The sequence below is a fragment of the Pelodiscus sinensis genome, chromosome 5 (genome assembly GCF_052426305.1).
Source record: "Pelodiscus sinensis isolate ZL-2025 chromosome 5, ASM5242630v1, whole genome shotgun sequence".
NCBI lineage: Eukaryota > Metazoa > Chordata > Testudines > Trionychidae > Pelodiscus > Pelodiscus sinensis.
Window position 1 is genome coordinate 31,172,926 of NC_143056.1, and position 22,505 is coordinate 31,195,430.

Genomic DNA, 22,505 nt, shown 5'->3' on the forward strand with positions numbered 1-22,505 from the left:
CTTTCCACGCATTGAAACAACGACTAGTAAAAGAGCCCGTGTTGTTCCCCCCAGACTTTGCTAAAGACTTTATCCTCCAGACGGACGCCTCTGAGAGAGGACTAGGAGCCGTGCTAGCCCAAGAAGTGGACGGCGAAGAGCATCCGGTGCTCTATATGAGCCGGAAGCTTTTTCCCCGGGAGCAGAGATATTCCACGATTGAAAAAGAGGCGCTGGCCGTAAAGTGGGCCACAGATGCACTCCGGTATTACCTGTTAGGTAGCCACTTCCGACTGGTCACGGACCACGCCCCTCTGAGATGGCTACATAGTATGAAAGACACGAATCCTCGGATAATGCGATGGTATTTGTCACTGCAACCATACGATTTTGAAGTGGCCCACCGCCCGGGTAAGACTCATATGAATGCTGATTTCTTTTCCCGATTAGGAGAAGAAGAAACCTGGGCAAAACAGACGGTAACTACCCATTTAAGGGGGGAGGCGTGTGACGGGGCGGACAGGCCCCGCACTAACGAGCAGGAGGTAGCTCAGGCCCAGCTGGCAGAGAAGGCCCCGCCCCTCCGACCCTGCTGGGCATGCTCCCAACAGCGGCCGGGTATAAAGGCAGGAGGAGCCCAGCAGGCGGGGAGGCCCCAGGGAGAAGGAGGAGACCAGGCCGGACCGGAGTTCTTGCAGTTGCTGGGTCCAGAGTCGTCGCCCGCGCTGAACCGGGACACGGAGAAAGCAGCCGCTGGCCCTGAGTGGCAGGAGCGCGCCCTCAACCCCGACAGGTACTGCCTGAGAGGCGAAGGGGCCCGGGGGGAACCAGGGCGTGGTAGGAAGCAGCCCAGGGCAAGGGATACAAAGTTTGGCTCGGCGTGTATCGGCCGGATCCCCCGCCAAGCCGGCAGGAGCCATAGACCCTGCCTAAAGGGCCCTGGGCTGGGACCCGGTGGAGAGGGAGGGCCCGGGTCCCCCTACCACCCGTTTTCCCCTACCCTGGACAAACAGACCCCGGGCCAGGGGAGGCTTCGCAGAGCAACTAGGCCTCTGCTACCGTATATGCCCTGATAGAAGGGCCGAGACTTTTGTGGTGGGACTTTGCTACCATATATGCCCTGATAGAAGGGCCGAGACTTTCGTGTTGAGACTCTGCTACCGTGCATACCCTAATAGAAGGGCCGGGGCCTGGGCCTAGGGACTCTGGAGTACCGTATAGGCCCGGTCGGAGGGGGCCGAGCCTCTGGACGGGGGCGTACCCCTTGACAGGGGGGAACAGCATGAGCTGGGAATCAGCTGTTCCAGCTCATTCCCGGTCCCCCCACCTGGCTCTTAATACATTTAAAAAGCAGAGACACAGTGGCGAAGGGGAGGACTGGGAGTAAGCCCAAGAATTGGCTGATTCCTGGCTTGCGCCAGTCCCCCACTACACCTTTGCTTCTTTTGCCTACTCGAGGCAGCACTGGGGGGAACCAGCTTTTAAGCACTGGGGGGAACCAGCTCCTGCTCTCCCCCTTGCTGTCTCTCTCTGATAGAGGCAGCAAAGGGGGGAAGTGATTAGTCAAGTCACTACTCAATGACCTGATAATCATATGTTATCGGGTAGTCAACTAGTCGCTTACATCCCTACTCAGTACAGGATTCAGGACCTTAAATAGTATGTGCTATAGGAGATAATCATTCAGTTACATTTGATTGTGATTTTGTTCTAAATATTTTTTTATTTATTAGCTTACTATAAGCTTGTTTCTCAGATTTTTAAAAAAGTATCATCCTGAGTCATCACAGCTTCCTCAGAAACCAGCAGTACCCTTCTACTTTATTGCAATAAACCTAAACTCACTATGCTACCAAGTTTTGTTTGTGCATATGGTCCATTTTCAATATAGTGTCTTATATTCTTTCTTTGTAGGTTTAGAAAGATATGCCCGGCTTACAACATCAGCATTCCATGTTTTCAATTTATACTATGACCACTTGGGGTCTTTAAACATAATTTCTCTGAATAAATCGGTCTCTGATAGTCTGGAAATAAGCCTGCTTGATGTTATCACCCTAGTACAGGTTAGCTGTATAATGAAATTATCAAATTGGTTTAGGATACATTTATCCCATCTCCTTCCTCCCCAGGCACAAAGTTCAAGTTTTGTACTAGGAGGTGGAGGGAATCCACCCTCATCCCTTGGATGAGCTGCAAGGCTGCTATACTTCCACCATTTCTGTGTTTCTAGTCCATGACCTGGAATAAGTCATAATCTGTTCTTTGCTTTTATGATGAGTACAAGTCAGTGTGTCTCCAGTAGTCAATTTCCACATTCCACCTCAAACAACATTGTCTGGCCATCCTATATAGGGTCAGCACAGGTTTGCATAGGCCTTTCCTTGCTAATAGATGGTGCAATGATGTACTTGAATGGGGCAGAGGACTTTGAGTATGCTCTTGACATATGAGTGGATTTTACCTTAAATGGAAGAGAGCTAAATCACCCAACTCACATACATAGCCCTGTCAAATTCATGGCTATGAAAAATGCGTCATGGATAATTAAATAAGGCCTTCCCCTGTGAAATACAGTCTTTTACCTTGTACTATACAGGTTTCATGTGGGAGACCTGCATTTCTCAAATTAGGGGCCCTGAGCCAAAAGGAAGTTGCAGAGGGTTGTGAGATTATTTTGGGGGCAGCGCTGAAGGCATGCAGAAGTAAGGGTAGAAATACTTTGCAGGAGCACTTACGATACGATATTGACACTCTTATTTCTGCACTGTAGCTGGTAGAAGCTCTGCCTTCAGAGATTCAGGGAGCAGCCATTGCTTTCCAGCTGCCTAGGTCTGAAGGCAGCATCGCTGCCAGCAAGAGTACAGAATTAAAAGTAGCAGTGCTGCAAACTATCAGCCCCAGGATAATTCTGACTCCCCCAACTCTTTTTGGGTCAGGATGCCTACAATTACAACTCTGTGAAATTTCAGATTTAAATAGCTGAAATAATGAAATTTACCATTTTAAAGATCCTAGTAATGTGAAATTGACCAAAACAGACCATGAATTTAAGGCCTTATATATACTGGGTACTAGTAAATTTCATTTCTTTTTATATTTTATATAATACCGAAAGAAATGGGTTAAGAACTGTGAGGAAATTAACTTTCCTTCATAATAATAAAAAAGAAAGGCATGATGCAGGAATATGAAGGGGGAGGTTAAATGGAGTTATTCACTCATAGGTAAAATCGTGGCCAATGAGGCTACGTCTAGACTACAAGCTTCTTGCACAAGATGCTTTTTTTGGAAGAGATCTTCTGAAAAAACTCTGCACAATAGGGAGTCCACACTCAGGGGCAGCCCTAGACTAGCTGCCAGCAACTGGCGCCCTAGGCGAACCATGCAATCGGTGCCTCCCCCTCCCCCAAGGGCAGATATCAACTGAGGGTTTTGGTTCTGTGCTGGGGAGAGGGGGGCTGGGGATGGAGTTCTATTGGCTGGGGGCCGAGGGGCTGGGGATGGAGTTCTGGGGCTAGGGGCCAGGGGGTTGGGGGTTGGAGGCCTGGGCTTTGGGGATGGAGTTGGAGTTCGGGGGCTAGGGGCCGGGGGACAGGGGGCTGGGGATGGAGTTCTAGGGATGGAGTTCGGGGGCTGGGGGCCGGGGAGAGGGAACAGGGTGCTAGTCAGGGGAGAGAGTCCCCTGCACCTGCCTCCTCCTAAACCCCCCCCCCCAGAGAGAAGCTGGCATGCGCCTCTCCCGGGGTGACCCCCCCCTGCAGCCCAGAGGAAACCCCCCCACATTCCTCCTCCCCCGGGGCTGCCCCCTCACTCCTGCAGCACAGGGGAAACCCTCCCCCGGGGCTGACCCTCCCCCCCTCGCAGCACAGGGGAAACTTCCCCCCTGCGCTGCCTCTCCCAGGACTTATTCCCCTCCTGGCCGCAGGGAAACCGTGCTCCAGGTAAGGCACCGGAAAGGGAATGGGAAATGGAAGGGGCAGGGTTTGGAATTTGGCGCCCCATGCAACTTGGTGCCCTAGGTAGCTGCCTAGTTTGCCTATAGGCACGGGCTGCCTCTGTCCACACTGCAAAAGCACATCGAAAAAGCGCTATCTCATATGTAAACAGTGATTGCTATGGACAGAATGGCCACCAGCGCATCTGTGTTTTTTCCTCTTTCCCCTTCTTCCGAAAAAACTTCCTCTTCCCTGTCCACACATGCCTGTTGCGAAAGAGTTCTTTTGCAAAAAGGCTTCTTCCTTGCAGAATGAGGATTACCAATTGTGCAAAAAGCCATCTGTTCTTTTGATTTACTGTCAAAAGAACACACTTACAGAGTGGACATAACTCAGGTTTTGTGGGGAAAACGGCCATTCTTCTGAAAAAAAAACCTCTGTAGTCTAGACATAGCCTGAGTCTATCGGACTAAGTGATGTTGCCAATCAAAAAAAAAAAAAATCAATTGCAAAGATTCCAGGAAATTTGATCCTGTTCCATAGTTGCTAATAATAATACTGTAATAATAATACAGAAAGAAGTTGATACCTATTAAATCAAATGGAAAACAAGTAATTTTCCAATAATGCAGTTCTTGTACTTATTGGGAGGGGGGCAGTTCTTGCTATTAAAAAAATCACTGAACTAAAAATATTTGTGTTGCCATTTAAAAACATTTGCAAATCTCAATGCTGCAATTTTATATTTACTTAGCAAAGGACATAACTTCTGTACCAGAAACACCATTCTGTTAAGCTTGACTACTGTTGCCTTTTTCATGGTGATCTCAATCATATATATAGTAGCCCAATGTCTGAGAGTCTGTAATGCTAAAATGCTGGCTGTTCCCTCTGAGCTGCGCTGTTGCTGAAATGCTGGCTGTTCCTCTGGGCGGCCCGTGCTGCACCCAAACAGCTGCTTGCGCCGCTTGCTCCCCCACGGCGGCCCAGCTGAATGGCGCAGAAGTCAGCTGAGCGCCACGGCAGGAGTGGAAGAGGGGCGGGGTGGTGACATACATGGCCAGGGGGGTGGGGCCTGGCCATGTATGTCACCGCCCTGCCCCCTTTTGCCTCCCGCCATGGCACTCGGCTGACTTCTGCGCCACTTAGCTGGGCCGCCATATGGGAGCAAGTGGCGCAAATGACTGCTTGGGCTCCGCACTCCCCATGCAGTACGGGGAGTGCGGAGCCCAAACAGACCCTTGGGGGGGGGGGGAGGGAAGAAAGAGAGAGAGAGAGTGAGAGAGAGACCGGAGGTTCAGGAGAGAAGACCGTTGTAGAGGAGAGACCTGAAAATCCTCTTTTATGATGGGCTAATTGGCTAGTATCTAGAGAGTTCTGCAGGTGTTAGAAAATATTTGTAATATTGTATGGAAAGGTGACAGATTATCTGAAATATCGTAATTTCACTTATTTGTCTTTGATCAGTTTTCAAGGCATCACTACAATTATATATGTTATTGAGTTTAAGCAAAGAAGAATAAAAAGGAAAAGGCTAATCCCATACATTTTTCCATTATTCTAGGAGGATGACATAGGTTTTGATAGCCCATTGTCTCCACAGTATATCACTGAAGAACAAGTAGTATTTTTTGAACATATTCCATTGAATGGAAAATCAAGAAGTATCCAAAAGTCAAGATTTCATGAGCTGCACAAAGGGAAACTGTTAAAATATCGGTAAATAGATGGGCTCTTGATACATTATAACTATCAAAGAGTATTCAATATTTTCATGCTTTAATCATTTAAAAGGACACTGTCAAATTCCTTTTTTCATACTTTGTTTTTTATTATAATGTTTTAAATACCATTTTAAAAGAATTTGGAAACATTGGGCAAAGAGTTGCCTTCAGTCACACTTCTCAAACACATTGGCTTCAATAGAGTAGTCTGGATATAACCAAAGGCAGATTTCAGTTGACTATAGTGTCTTCTGTCAATGATTACTTTTTTCCATTCTGAAAAGGATGGGTCCAGTATTGGTGTGCTGAAAGCAAAGTTTGCACTGAAGTCTAATAGATGCTCACTAGACTTCAGAATTTGTTTTTTTGTTTTTTTGTTTTTGTTTTTTTTGCCAGATGGCTAAGAGTAAACATTGAAAATTTGACTCACTTGCCCTCTAATTGTTGCCAGTGTTTTTCCAGTGGACAATCTGTCTTGGTAAAATGGTACTCAGAAGGAGAGTCGTAAGTGGTGTTTACTAGGAGACCATTGAGTCCAATAAGATTTTCAGTGGGAATTTTATTTGATTTACAACTGTACAGGTTGTACCTCCCTAGTCCTGCACTCTGTGGTCCGGCTGTGGTTCAGCATGATTTTAGTTAGACTGGTGTCCACTTATTATGTGGTGGCCAAATTTCCTACAGTCCCAGAAAGTTTGTTTACAGTCACCAATCCTGGTTCTCGGTGTTCTATGCTGTTATTTAGCTCTAATTTATCTCTAAATGTTTTCTAAAAGCCCAAAAAGCAATGGAGGTGTTGAAATACTGATTAATAATGATAATATTGATATTTTGGAGTCCAGCAAATTCCCTGGTTTGGCACTGGTCAGGTCCTGAGGGTGCCAGGCTAAAGAGGTTCAACCTGTAGTATTTACCCCTTTCATGTGTTGGAATATTTTAATGGAGCTTGGATTGATGACAGCTTCTTCCTTGTGTGTACTGACATGGGTTGAATCACCACAGCACTGGTGAGGAGGGCTTTTCGGTAGCTGTGGTAGAGATAGCTGAGTACATATAATATTTTGTTTTGATCTAGTTCCTCTATTGCTTGTGGTTATTTTTGGTTTTTAATTTTGTAAATGAATACTCCTGAAAATGTCCTAATACTGCTCTGCCAGTTTATATCAACCCTGCTTCTCCAGCCCAATGGCTTATTTGCACAGTAGCAGACAGTCATAACCTAATTATGGGTTGACTTTGTGTTGAATGTGAATGTCTACTAGAGCATTTAGTATCATTAAAGACAGTTTCATGATAGTATCATTAAATGATATCAATGATAATATCATTAAAGAGGTTTCTCTGTCTAATGGGCTAAAATCTTACCTTCTGATTGCTGTGTGAAGTGTATCATGACAGTCCAAGTGAACAATAACCTGAAACAAACCATCACCACTACTTCTTCGAGACTGTCCCTGTGAGTGCTCCACTTTAGGTGTTTGGGCACCTCAGTATGCCCGGATGGAAGATTTCTATAGCAGTGCTTGTGTATAGCCTGTTTGCATGTGTGCAGCAATGTTCATGCACCAGGCAGCCAACGTGCATGCGCAAACACCCATCCCCTCAGTTCCTTCTCTGCTTCCTCCGGCACTGGTTGGAACCTGCTGTGCGCTCCGCATTGAGCTCCTCAATTAGCTAGATAGCCTTTTTACTTTACCTTTTAGTCAGAATTAGCCTTTTAAAACCTTTTCCTTCGCTCTGCATACAAAAAAAGATTTTTTTTTCATGTGACTAAGGGGTTAACTATACCTAAGCCAGGTAGAGTTGGCCAATAGGAATGTAGGTAGGAATTTCAAACTGGGACAAAGGAATTTTGGATTACTCCCTTCTTTGTTCCTGGGCAGTTTCTCTCCAGCTACTGAGGGAGACAGACAGAATGTCTCCCTCCAAAAAAAGACTCTTCTGTAAGTAGGATAAAGTTTAGATAAATCTATTAGGTTTTATTGTTTTATGGTTTGGGAAATGGGATCTGATGTCTTGCATTTAAAATGGGTTTTTCTCTCTTTTGGGCCCATGGTGGAATTCCCCATGAGTATATTACTTTGTGACTTTACCATCTAGTCATTATGCTTGCAACAAGAATATTGTGGTGATAATAAAAGTTCTTTCTCTTTTCTTTTTATTAACTTGGTATTGGTTAATTTTTGTGTCTTGGTTTGTACTTTAAGGGTGAGATTTCCCAAGTGATCTCTCCCCTGATTTTCTTATCATTAGTTGGGTGGTGGCAGCGGTTGTTAAGATTTTGGAGGGAAGTTTTTTTACCAAAGCCTGGAAAGATAAGGTTTTGGGGTACTTTTGCAGGCCCCCACTTCTGCATTCATCATGCCAGAATGGGGAAGGAGCCGTGACAATGTCGGAACCATGAATAAGCGGAGGCTCACTGCCTGACACTTTCCACTTGCGGGGATCGCCCTACATTGGCTCTCCCCTCCGTGCTATTAATGATTTTACTGGTTTTTATTATTTTTACTGTTTTATTCTTTTACTCTTTTAATCTTTAACCACCTGAGGAGATCCTCCCCAGAGTTTTCCTCAGGACACCTCCTCCCCCTCAGGCACGGCCAGTGCGCCCAATGTCACCTATTTGCCATTTGTATATTTCCTGCCCGGATGGGCATTTGCTTATCTCTACTGCCTGAGGGGGGAACACGCAGTACCTCAGGGCTTTTTTCACAGAGCCCTGACTCCACAGCAAATACTCCATGCGCAAGGCAACTATTTCACTTCAGTAGCAATCTGACTAGACTTAATCTTTGGATTTTTCCTGCATCCCCACTTACACTCTCTCAGCGGTTATGTCAGACAAAGTGGGGGCACCTGCCTCAGCTGTGAGCTCTGCAACCTCTAAAAAAAATCTGAGAGGATAAATGCAGATACTAGCAGGGAGTCGCCTTCACCCAAAACAGGGTTATCCCACAATTCCAAGCCAGTTCTGTCCCCTGTGAGGGTTCTGGGCAACAGCTTGCCAGGGATTAAATCACTCACTGCACCCTGAGGGTCCCAAGACCTGGCTTCAATGCTGAAACAGGCTAGCAAGCCTAAGCCCCTTGCTGCACAAAAGCTCAACACAGCTATGGCACTGCCCACGCAGACCCTGCATGCTGCCACTTATAAAAATAGGGGGTCTACTAAAGCCCCACGTTCGGCTCTGTCAATGTGCATGCCTACCCTGCAGCCTGGCAAGGCAAAAGGCTCACAGACACAGTACACTCTGCCACCTATGCCTCAAACCTATTCTTTTATATCTATGGAGCAGCTAAAGGTTACCTCGGTACCCATTACTCCACTTTACTCCACTCTCCAACACTTGCCAGGTTCTCTCCAGGAACAGGAATATAGCTGTTCCTGCACCTCCTTATATAGCAAGGAGGAAGCTGTGTCTTTTTCAAATGCTGCCTCACCCAGACATTCCTCCCATAGGAGGAGGCCACCTCTGCCACAATCAATGATGCCTCAGTGGCACCCCAGCCAGTGGCTACTGCCCCTCATGACTATGCCTCTTGCTTGGCTCAACTGGGACCCATGGGCATCTCTCAGAACGCAGCAGCAACAATCCCATCATGCTGCTCAAACTCACACAAGAAACACTTCGGTGACCTCCCTAGATGTATCTTGGGATCAAACTGATTCCATTCATTCTTTTAGTGATGATGACTCCAATGATTCATCACACACACCAACCCAGTTCTCCTCCTCTTTTCCAGAGGATGCACTCATGCCACCACCTCCTTCAGCAGGCATTGATTCCAGGGCTTTTCAGGACCTTTTTAAAAGGACGGCTGATGCATTAGAAATTTCATTAACGACCCAGCCAGACACCCAACATAAACTCTCCGGCATACTGCAAGCTACACCATCAGTAAAATTAGTGCTACCCATGGATCCTGCCCTCATGGATCCTGCTAAACACTTGTGGCAAATACCAGCTACCATATTGCCAGTGGGCAAAAAGACTTACAGAAAATATTGTTTCCTCACAGGATGCGGAGTTTCTCTTCACACACCCTCCCGCCACTTCCCTCTTAGTTGATGCTGCCAACCAGAGGGCCTAACATACTTTACCAAAATCCATTCCCCCTGATAAGGAGTGGAAACGACTTGATCTCATGGGGAGAAAAGCCTACTCGTCTGCCTCCTTCCAGCTGCGCATCTCGAATTATACAGCTATGCTGGCAAAATATATACACATTTTTTAACAGATATCCATTTTTATTAAATACATTCCAGAACAAAAAAAAAAAGAGCAATTTTAAGCCAGCACAAATGAGGGTTCCCTAATAGCCAGGACAGCCTTACAGGCCTCCCTTGACTCTGCTGACACTGCCGCTCGTTCCCTTGCAGCCGCGGTAGTGATGAGGAGAGCATCCTGGCTTTCAAAAAGAGGTGCAGACAAGGGTCGAGGACCTCCCATTTGAGGGCCCAAAGCTTTTCGTGGAGTCCACCAACACTTTGTTGCACTCCCTGAAAGATTCCCGAGCCACCCTTCGCACACTGGGCATACAGATTCCTGTGCGAAAATGTAAACAAAATAAGGGCCATACCCAGAGATATAGATCTGCCTTCTTTACTCTCCACAAAGGCAGTATGACCAAAGAAAGCAACAATGCCACAACAGGAAGCAACAATCTGCCAAGCAGCCAACCACATCCCAGCCCTCTAATGCTAGACAAACATTTTGAAGTTCAGGTCAGGAGTCGTCAAACTTGTCCCTCTCCTTCCATCCTTTATGGCACTCCGATATCCACACATTGCCTAGCACCATTCTATCACTACTGGTGCCTCATAATATCCAACAAGAGGGTGTTGGACATAATAAAAAACTGGTACTGCATACCATTCCTGTCCCTTCCAAAACCCCTCCCACCCACCTCGTCCCTCTTCAGGGACCCATCTCATGAGACTATCCTATGCCACCGGATTGATCGCCTGCTCTCCATCAAGCAGTGCAACATGTTCCCCAGTACTGCAACACTGGCTTTTATTCATGGTATTTCCTCATGGAAAAGAAATCAGTAGGATGGAGGCCAATCTTAGACTTCAGAGGCCTCAACAGGTATGTCCTTTCCCAATGCTTCCATGTGGTTCCCTTCTCCACCATTATTCCCTCCCTCAACAGAGATGACTGGTTGGCAACTTCAGCCTCCAGGATGTGTATTTCCATATGCATATCCAGCTTGTGCACAGGAAAAACCTCAGGGCTGGCCCACAACATTTTGGTACCTGAGGCGGGGAGCTCAAATTACACCCCCATACTCCCTCGCTTGGGCCAAAACTTTGGAAGGTCTCAGTTCTGCCTTCTTCCTGTTCTACTCCTCTCATGGTATTGCAGAGAGAGTACTTATGCACCAGCAGCAGACACAATTTTCTACACTCTGGGTTCTAGTGGTGCCACCTCATGGTAAGGCCAGCCCTGACTCAATCAGAGCCACGGCTGCATCAACCACATATATCCAGGGCATCCCCCTGTTAGATATTTGTAGATCAACTACCTGGTCATCCACCCATACTTTCGCAACCCACTACGCACTCGACACATACCCCTCTAGGTGAACCCGATTCAGCCACTGCATCCTAACAGCTGTCCATAAAGACACTATGCTGACCAAAGCACCCACCTCCAGCGGACACACTGCTTCATAGTCACCTAAGGTTGAGCATCCAAAGGGACAGCCTCAAAGAAGAAGAAAGGGTTACTCACCCTCTGCTGTAACTGAAGTTCTTCGGGATGGGTGTCCCTATTGGTGCTCCACCACTCTCCCTTCCTCCCTTCTGCTTTGGGATTCCTCTCACGTGCCTACCAGGGCAGAGAAGTAACTGAGGGGACTGGGGTTCGCACATGCACATCGGCTGCCTGGAGCATGAACATTGCAGGCCATGCGTTAACAAGCTATACACAATCACTGCTATAGAAATCTTCCAGTCAGGCACACTGAGGTGCCCAAACACCTAAGGTGGAGCACTCATAGGGACACCCATATCAACGAACTTCAGTTACTGCAGAGGGTGAGTAACCCCCTCATCTCGGTGCTTGTCTCAGTAGTTGGGCAAAGGACTATATAGGTAATCCAAACAACTGTCAATCAATAGTTGTTTTAAATGTGCGTTGAGCTCTGCAGTAAAGTAAGTTTCCCACTCTACCCTTGCTGGATCACCTGTCTTCAGAAATAACTCAGAAATCATCAGTACAGCCTTTTTCACCCCTCTGTCTCACTTTGCATCTGGATTAATTTTGTTCAGCTGCAGCTTTATGACACACCAGGAATTTACTTGAAGCATTGTCCACATTATGGAATTTTAAGAAAAATTCCTATCATTTCTAAGATGCATTCAGCTGCAGTGTTGCAGGTGCCACTGGGAATGTTTCTCTGGCTTTGGCAGCATTTTTAGCACCACAGATGTTAAAAAAACCATGGTGATTGAAAACATCTACCATTGTAAGAGAGCCCCTGTGCTACATTCACCAGAGGCAGGAACCTAGTAGAGTAGGTACAGACTGGCGTGGCTGCTTTTGTAGTCCGTGGGCTGAAATAACAACATTAGAGGGGCTGCACTGAAGCTTCATGGCCTGCCTGCAGGCTAGAAGTAAATTCTATCTCAGAAACACGCATCCAACATTGCACACAGTCTAATAGTTCTGGCTTTGTGTTAGAGACTCTACTCTAATACACCTACTCTAATGCACCTTGACAAGCATGCCAGTTCATGAAAGAATATCCATTCAGGAGCGGTGGTTAAACATATGCTTAACTCCATACTTATGCTGAAATCCTGTTGAAGTCCATTAGATTTACTTATTAAGTACTGTTGTGAATAGAGATGGACTTAAGTATATACAAATTCTTTAATTAGCAAATTGTCTAATGTAATAATAAATATGTGCTTCCTGCCCATATAGGCCAAAAGGATCAGGTACAATAGTTAATGTTTTCCGTCATGAATATCCTCCACAATTTTTAGCGTCTGTCATCGTAGACATTCAGGAGAGGTTTCCCTTTTATTCTGAAAGCAACAACGCTTTTATATATACATCTTTAAGTATTTTGAAGATGTCAAACACCACCTCAGTTAAGCTTCAGCTTATTCTTGAAGGTAAGTTACAGATATGGTTGATTAGTGTAGTAATGAGGATTTTGTTTTGGAAAATCTTGTGTGACCTTTTTTTCAAAAAAATCCCTCATTCTAGTTGTCTGAGTGCACACTATTTTAAACTTGCAAAGAAAGGAATTCACATTTCAGTGGGGTTGCTTCTCCTAAAGTGTAAAATTGAATTTATTTTCTCTTTCTGCCTATGCAGGTATTTGAAATCCTTCTCTGAGTGCTTGCCTTTGCTTTGACAAGCAAGTAAGTACTGAGCACCAGGCAAGGGGTCAGTTCTGAAGAGTTATTCAGCACTGGCTAAATTAATTATTCTATTACTAGTACCCACTACTTCTTTCCATGACACCAGCACCAGATAGGTTGATTACACCCCCAGGGTTTTCCCAGTACTAAAAGAACTGAAATCCTTTCTTTTGTCAGGAGACATGCACCTGGTAATATGAGTTGCAAGACTGGCATCAAAACCAACTGAATCTCTAGTATTGACCAAAGCTTAGACCTTACCACAAATTACTCCACTTTCTACTGTATGCCTATTTTTGAATTTGATGTCTCCTAACATAGTCATAACATAGAGAACACACCACCTAATTTTCCTAGGAGTCCCTCCTCAGAATATCAATCAGAAAAGGTATCTCAGATGTTCTTCTTCGAGCAGTGTCCCGTGGGTGCTCCACTTTAGGTGTCGGGCTTGTCCCGGCGCTGCAGATCAGAGAACTTTACTAGTCGTAGTCTGCCGGACCATGCATGCGCAAAGCGCGGCTTGTGCCTTTTCGCGCTGTTTGCGTTCGCGCGGTCCGGCTCCCGCCAGTTCCTCCTGACCGTCCTCGGCTGCGGATGGAATACCGTTTCTCCTCAAACTCTGTCAGAGTGAGAGAGAGGAAGAACTCACTAGATTTAGTTAGATTAGTTCATAGTTAGTTCTTTCCAGTTAATATAGTCGTAGTTGTTCTAGTTTTAAAATATATATATATATATATATATATATATATATATATATATATATATTCCTCATGCTATCTGTAAATAGTTTGTCCCCTGACTCCAGTCAGAGGAACACAGAGGCGACCATGCCAGGATCACCTGGATTTAAAAAGTGCAGCTCATGCCGGGAAGCAATGCCTGCCTCCAACGGTCACGCTCTCTGCATCAGGTGTCTGGGTGAGGGACACATACCCCAGAAGTGCCCTCATTGCTCCAAACTCACCGCGAGAGTGAGGAAGGACAGGGACATGAGGCTCAAAATGCTCCTCTTCGACAGGGTATTACAGCCACAAGATGGGGCAACTCCCGTATCGCTTCCTGTCCCCTTAGCCAAGCTGTCCCCAAAGAAGGTGAAGAAAAGACCATCGCCTTCTCATTCCCTTCCCCCGATGTGTGTTAGCATGGGGGACAAACCGGGCACCTCGGGTGTGCATGGCCCTTCTAAGGCAAAGCACTGCCGCAGCATTTCGGCTCCGCAGCCCGCAACTATTCCAGCACCTAAGTTATCGTCGGCACCGAAGCCTTCCCCAGCGCCGATGGCGCATGCGGCACCGAGCTCACCCTCCGCACCGCCTACAACTGCTCTTATGGCACTGACTTCCACGGCGGCACCGAACGAACCTCTGGCAATGTTGTAGCTTTATCAATTAGTTATTGAAACTCTCAACCTAGAAAGAGCTCTACTTAGGGATGGTAATTTGATCCTTATAATACTTGAGTCCCCTGTTTTGAGCCCTTAGTAAGATTCTCTTTCCTACATTTGTCAGTGAAGACATCTTTTCTAGACGCTACCATATCAGCTAGGATAAAATAGTATTCAAATTCTACCTTAATTAGGACATTCAATTACTGATATTTTAGTCTAAATCTCATGCCAATCTTGAATAACTTAGATTTCTTCTTAGAGACATCCCTGGGGGTGCTCCACAGCAGGTGTTGTTGCGCCCCCGCACCACAGAGCAGATTCTTCCTAGCATTGGAGGTCACAGCACCATCTGGCACTACTGTGCATGCGCAGTACTATCCCCTCAGTTTCTTCATACCATCCACAGCTCAAGATGGACCTCTGCAGTGCTCTTTGTTCATCAATAGTTCTCAGTAGATAAGTAGATTAATTAACTCCAAGTTGTTCTCCCTAGTTGTTTGCCAAGTTCTTCTCAGGGGGGGAAAAAATGCTGTTCGTTCGTTCGGGGTGAAGGGTTCTCCAGGTTTTAAACATAGCACAGACTGCAACTAGGCAATACTGGCCTCAGATGGCCACATAAATGTGTCAAGTGTCTTGGTGACTCCCACGTTCAGCGGGACTGCCCATACTATGCTAACATTAAGGTGCAAACGCGGAGAGACAGAGATCTCCATTTAAAAATGCTTATGATTGAGAAGGGCAAACTCCCTTCCTCAGACCCGGACTCTCAGCAGATGGCCAATGATAAGGGGGTCAAATCCAAGAAATCCCTGAAGAAATGTGACACCTCTCTGCCACAAGACTTGCAGTCGCCTAAACGGCGTTTGACCAACAGTATTGGCTGGGCTCTCCACAAATGTGCCTCACATGGTGACCATATGGAGGCTACACGCCATTAAGTGCCTGCCTCACAGAACTCAGCACTGAGTACGACACCGAACAGCGAAGCAGCTGAAATCACTGTGCTGAGAGTGTGAACCATGGCACCACAACAGCTGATGGCACACAGAATATTGTCACCATCCTGCAATTGCAGACGAAGGCAAATACTCACGCTCTGAGCTCTGCACCTGGAATACCACAGGTGCCGGGGCCAAGTGCGACCCCTCTAGCCTCGGTGCCATTTACTCCTACTACTAGCTACCAGAATCAGAGAGACCTTGTAGTCTCCTCAACTTTTAACTCTTCATTTTTAAGCACCGACAATCTGTCTTACTCAGAACCATCCAAATGGTGATGACGATGAGGAACCAAGGGTTTTCTCGTCCCAGCTGTCGCCATGCACAGAAACATCAGGACATTGATCCCATGCTGACTTTGCCCAGACTACCAGTGTGGGCATGGCCCGGTAGGTTCCATACCCATGGATGCCACCACCCATGCCTTATCCACCTCAATGGCAATATTGGAGACCATGACCTCAACATCACAAAAAGAGGCTATCTAAGACAAAGCACTTTCTCCCCTGTCCCAATCCCCTCTAATATAGAGGGAACAAAATGAAATTGATGAACTGCAGTCCACTGACTTAGGTCCAGATGCATCATTAGACACAAACTCACCATCTGTGACTGACCAGCCTATCATGCCACCACCCTCGGCAACCACTGAAGACTTCACCCCTTTCCAGGAACTTTTTAAGAGAGTTACAGCTGACCTAAACATTGCAATCGAGGATGTGCAGGACACACAACACAAGCTTACCATAATCCTGCAGGCTATGCCTTCCTCAAAAATTGCCCTGCCTATCAACTCAGCCATCATGGAACCTGCCAAAATTGTTTGGAAACCCCCTGCCTCAATTCCTCCCACCTGAAACAGGCAGACCACAAGTATTATGTTTCCCCAAAGGGGTCAGAGTTTTTATTTACTCATCCTCCACCAAAATCCTTGGTAGTCGACGTGGCTTAGCAAAGAAATAAATAGTAGCAAAACTGTTCCGTGCCATCAGACAGATAATAAAGGATTTTACTCTCAGTAAAAAGGTTTGCACCTCACCCACATTACAACTAAGAGTGGCCAATTATGCTGCACTCCTTAGCAAATACGATTTTAACAGTTACACAAAGTTTAATCTTTTTGTTGATGATATAACACAGGTGAAAAAAACACAGTTTAGAGAGGTCATTGTGGAGGGCCATGCAATATCAAGGACAGCCCTTCAAGCTGCCCTAGATACAGCGGCAACAGCCATGGCAGTTGTCACGAGACAGGCTTCATGGTTCAATTCCTCTGCCTTCCCTTGAGAAATCTAGTCGTCTGTGGAAGTTATACTGCTTGAGGGTGAAAAGTTCTTTTCATATAAAACCCACTCCATCCCTTTTTAGGAACCCCTCTCACAGTAAGAAGTAGATCACCTTCTACAATTGGGTGCTATAGAACCCCAGGTTTTATTCTCATTACTTCCTCACTCAGAAAAAAACTGGAGGTTGGCATCCAATTCTGGATTTGAGGGCCCTAAACAAATTAGTAAAGAAGCAAAAGCTCAAAATGGTTACATTATCCACCATTAACTCATCTCTGGAGTTCAGTGACAGGTTTTCATCTCTCGACTTACAAGACACATATTTTCATGTGTCTGTTTGACCTACTCGTAGACGGCTTCTCCATTTCACCCTAGGTACACAGCACTACCGATATACGGTACTACCCTTCAGACTTTCCATGGCACTGAGGGTTTTCTCCAAAATGTTAGCAGTGGTTTCAGCCCACCTCTGAAAACAGGACATTACCATACATACGTACCTCAACTATTGCCTTATCAAGGCAAGAACTCAAGACGAATCCTATCACTGCACCCATCTAGTTCAACAGTGCTTCCAATCACTGGGACTCTTAATCAACAAGAAGTCAGTCCTTACATCGACTCAATCAATACAATTTATTGGGATGTACCTCAACTCTACCTCAGTCATTTCCTCTCTGCCTCCCAACAGATCCTAAGGATCTGCGAGCTAGTCCAATCGCTCCACAGAATGCCATGCGTCACAGTCCATAACTGTTTAGAACTCCTTGGACACGTGGCGTCCTGCAACCCTATGGTCCTCAATGCCCATCTATTCATGAAGTGCCTCCAGGGATGGCTCAGATCAAATTACAAACCCAACCTCCATTCCCTGACCAAAACATTGTCAATTCCCAACACAGTAAAAAGTTCAATACTATAGTGGACAAAGCTGTACAACTTATGCAGAGGCATACCCTTTCACACCGCAGAATCCTCAATGGTCATCACTACAGACACTTCCATCACAGGCTGGGAAGCACACATGAGACACCTTACAACCCAGGGCCGATAGACTTCAGCAGAGAGGATGCTACATATCAATGTCCTCAAGCTCAGGGCTGTTCAGCTCACATGGCAACATTTCCTACCTCACATCACTGGAAGACACATCAAGATATATACTGACAATATGGCCTGTATGTTTTTTAAAAACAGACAAGGCGGGGCATGATCCCATGCCCTATGCACGGAAGCCATAGCACTTTGGAACTGGTGCCTTACTCATGGCATCTCCATAAGTGCATGTCATCTCCCTGGCATCCTAAATACCACAGCCGATGCCCTAAACAGACCTTACCACAAGATCACGAGTGGCAAATCGACCATTCAGTTCTAGTAGAGATATTTGCACAGACCTATTCACCACAGAACAAACAAAAATTGCCCACTTTATTGCTCCAGGGTGGGCATGGAAAAGCATTCACTCAGAGACACTCTTATCCTCAAGTGGGATGATCACCTACTCTATGCATTCCCTCCCTTTCCCTTCCTCAACAGGGTACTCATCAAAATACAAAAGGAGAAAGTGAGGGTTATCCTAACAATACCTTTTAGGCCCTGGCAACCGTGGTTCCTCCTCCCTCCCCCCATACAGAATGACCTTACATACTCCAATCACATTCCTACACAACCTGAGGATACTATTCCAACCAGAAACCGAAGCTCCCCATCCTCAATTTCTCACTGTTCACCTCGAGGCATGCTACCTCAGTGGTTCACAGGCATAGAATTACAGTGTTTAGACCTGGTTCAGGATGTGCTCCTCCACAGCAGGGCCCCTGCAATGTGGAAGACATACAGTAACAAATGGCCTTTTTTTGTACATTGGGCTGCTTCCCACAACATATTGCCAGAGGATGCGCCCCCCCCTACCTTGAATACTTTAATGCTTACTGCATCTCAAGAAATCCTACTTTTCCATGAACTCAATGAGGGTATGTCTACACTACAGCCTTATTTCGAAATAAACTATTTCAAAATAGTTAATTCGAAAAAACTTATTTCGAAATAACGCATCTACACACAAAATGCATTTTGAAATAGCATTTTGCTATTTTGAAATAGTGCGTCCATACTGAGTAGACGCTGAATCACATTTAAGGTCGTCCAGAACTAGGTCCTGCAGGGCATCAGGTCAGGAGTTACTTTGTGTGGCTGCTGCCTAAGGCTCTCTGAGACCTGTGCTTAAAGAGACCCCTCTCCCTCCTCCAGGACAGCTGGTTCTCAGGTTTCCCTGCTTGCTTGCCTACCTCAATGAGGGACAGCAAAGCATTTTGTCTGTGTGCTCTGGTTTCTCTCACTCGGGACACCACAGCACTCTGCAACATAGAGCCAAAGCTGCCCCTGGGCACACTGGTGCTTCTCTTGGATGCGTTGCTGCACTTTCTGCAGGCTGCCAGCCAGGAGGTCCATTGGGGGGCTGTCAGGATGCAGGAGGCCCTGCGAGAGAGCTTCCACCATGAGAAGCACTAACAGTCTCCCTGGTCTGCCCCACTGGGGGCTTATGCCTCATTCCTCCCTCATGTCCTTCCACTTACCCCCCCCCTTCCAGATGTAAAATAAAATACACGTATTTTCATGAACACAAACTATCTTTATTTAACAAAACTGGGAAAGAGGGGAATGAGGGCTCAGGGCCCAGGGTTGGGGCTCTTGCTGGACCAACTTGATTTTCATGCAGACCTGCTCCTGGGTTCACATGTAGCCTTTGGTGGCCAGGCTGGCAGCAATCCTGCCGTAGACGGCCGCGTTCCTCCATCTAGTGCAGAGATCATGGATGTTGGGGGCATCCCCCACAAACCTGAATAAGGTCCATGATCTCCACCCTGGACCAGGAAGGCACCTGCCTTTTCCAGGCCCTGGCAGGCTCCTGGGAGCTGGCAGACTGCTCCTGGGGAGCAGTGGAGGGCTGGCAGCCAGTGACTTGCTGGCTCATGTTTTGGAGCCACTGGGTCAGGGGCAGTGACTGCTGGCTCAGGGCTGGCAGGCTTGGAGCTGGCACAGGCACTGTAGCCAGAGTCTACTCCTTTAAGGGCTCTGGGGAGGGGGGAGGGAGAGGAGTGTTCTTCATTGAAGCTGGAGTGGCCCCCAGGGCACCTTGGGAAGGCTGGAGGCTTCCTATTTCAAAATAAGTGTCTACCCAGCACTTATTTCGAAATAGCTATTTCAAATTTGGCATTATTCCTCATAGAATGAGGTTTACCAAATTCGAAATAAGGTCTCAGCTATTTTGAATTTATTTCCAAGTAGCAGTTTGGCTGTGTAGACACTAGGAAAGTTATTTCAAAATAATGGCTGTTATTTCAAAATAACTTTGCTGTGTAGACATACCCTTAGAGTACATCTTGCAGCAATAACAATGTTCTACGTGACCGTTGACAACACCATGGTCATCACATATCCCATTACCAAACGCTTTCTCAAAGACCTACAGGCGTTATATCCTGACATTGCTGCCCCACAGGCACTGTGGGACCTATATCTGATACTACCTGTGCTCACAAAACCTCCATTTGAACCTACGGCCACATGTTCCCTTCTCCACTTAACACTCAAAACGGCATTCTTAGTTGCAATAACGTCAGCATGATGGGTGAGAGAGATGGCTGACATAATGGCAGACCCACATTTCACCATCTTTTTAAAGGACAAAGTCTCTCTACGGACACATCTGAAGTTTTTACCTAATGTACGATTCACTTCCACCTTAATTAAACAATACACTTTCCTGTATTTTTTCCCAAGCCTCTTGTCAATTCCTTTGAGGCACAGATGTACACGCTTGATATCCGCAGGGTGCTTTCCTTCTACCTCCATGGAATGAGACCCGTTAGACAGTTCCCAAGACTTTTCGTCTCCATTGCAGAGCATAGCAAGGGGCATCAGATATCCTCTCAAAGGTTATCCCATTGGATCTCTGACTGCATCACAATGTGCTACAATTTGAATCATTTATCACCATCTACCTCCATCTGTGCACACTCCAAAGAGTGGTTGCTCCTTCGGTCGCTTACTTGAGGAAGTATCAGAGGGGTAGCCATGTTAGTCTGGATCTGCAAAAGCGACAAGGAGTTCTGTAGCACCTTTTATAGACTAACAGATGTATTGGAGCAGAAGCTTTCATGGGCAAAGACCCACTTCATCAGATGCATGTAGTGGAAATATCCAGAGGCAGGTATAAATATGCAGACCAGAATCAAGCTAGAGATAACGAGGTTAATTCAATCAGGGAGGATGAGGCCCACTTCTAGCAGCTGATCTGGAGGTTGTAGATCACATCCTGGACAATGATCCCTCACTTTCACAGGCGTTGGGAGGCAGGCCAGTCCTCGCCCATGGACAACCCACCAACCTGAAGCATATTCTCACCAGCAACTATACACTGCACCATAGTAACTCGAACTCAGGAACCAATCCATGCAACAAACCTCGGTGCCAACTCTGCCCACATATCTACACCAGCGACACCATCACAGGACCTAACCAGATCAGCCACACCATCACTGGTTCATTCACCTGCACATCTACCAATGTAATATGTGCCATCATATGCCAACAATGCCCCTCTGCTATATACATCGGCCAAACTGGACAGTCCCTACGTAAAAGAATAAATGGACACAAATCAGATATTAGGAATGGCAACATACAAAAACCTGTAGGAGAACCGTGTTATCTCTAGCCTGATTCTGGCCTGCATATTTATACCTGCCTCTGGATATTTCCACTACATGCATCTGATGAAGTGGGTCTTTGCCCACAAAAGCTTATGTTCTAATACATCTGGGTATGTCTACACTACCACCCTAGTTCGAACTAGGGTGGTAATGTAGGCAACCGGAGTTGCAAATGAAGCCCGGGATTTGAATTTTCCGGGCTTCATTTGCATAAAGCCGGGTGCCGCCATTTTTAAATGTCTGCTAGTGCGGACTCCGTGCCGCGCAGCTACACGCAGCACGGAGTCCGCACTAGCGGACATTTAAAAATGGCGGCACCCAGCTTTATGCAAATGAAGCCCGGGAAATTCAAATCCAGGGCTTCATTTGCAACTCCGGTTGCCTACATTACCACCCTAGTTCGAACTAGGGTGGTAGTGTAGACATGCCCTCTGTTAGTCTATAAGGTGCTACAGGACTCCTTGTCACTTTTACCTGAGGAAGTTTCCCATTGACGATATATGTGCTGCTGCTACATGGACATCCGAACAAACTTTTGCTAAGCACTATGCACTTTCTGCCAGCCTTCTTCACTCTACAGGAGTAGCAAAGGCCATACTGAAGACAATTTATCTTCCTGATCCAAAGTCCCTACTTCCATAAGACAAATTGCTTTGCAGTCACCTGCTGTGGAGCACCCCGAGGGCCATATCTCAAAGAAGAGGAGGAGATTACTCACCTTGGCTGTAACTGACATTCTTCGAGATGAGTGACTCTCGGGGTGCTCCACTATCTTCCCTTCCTCCTCTCTACTTTGGATCCCCACCCCAAAAAATCTTTTCAATCAGGCTGGGTTCCAGATAGAGAAGGAACTGAGAGAAGAATGGCCACACTTACATGGTCGCACCGGACGGCATCGTGCACCTCGCGCACCACACATGCGCAGTCTTCAATGCACTGCTAGGAAGAATCCACTGTGTGGCGCTGGGACTCACCAACACCTGCTGTGGAGCACCCCCATGGATACTTATCTCGAAGAACATCAGTTACAGCCAAAGTGAATAACCTCCTCTTCACACATTAGAGAATATTTGCCTTTTATCTCCAAAGGCTAAA

General features: G+C 46.4%; 1 protein-coding gene across 1 annotated transcript in view; it reads left to right on the forward strand.

The window, feature by feature from the left end:
• Positions 1-22,505, forward strand: part of CATSPERB (catsper channel auxiliary subunit beta) — a 140,935-nt gene that overhangs the window by 63,866 nt on the left and 54,564 nt on the right. Inside the window, exons 16-19 of the mRNA XM_089778257.1 lie at positions 1,894-2,045; positions 5,482-5,637; positions 7,027-7,097; positions 12,576-12,769. Coding sequence (XP_089634383.1) covers positions 1,894-2,045; positions 5,482-5,637; positions 7,027-7,097; positions 12,576-12,769 — 573 coding nt within the window. The remainder of the gene's footprint in view (positions 1-1,893; positions 2,046-5,481; positions 5,638-7,026; positions 7,098-12,575; positions 12,770-22,505) is intronic.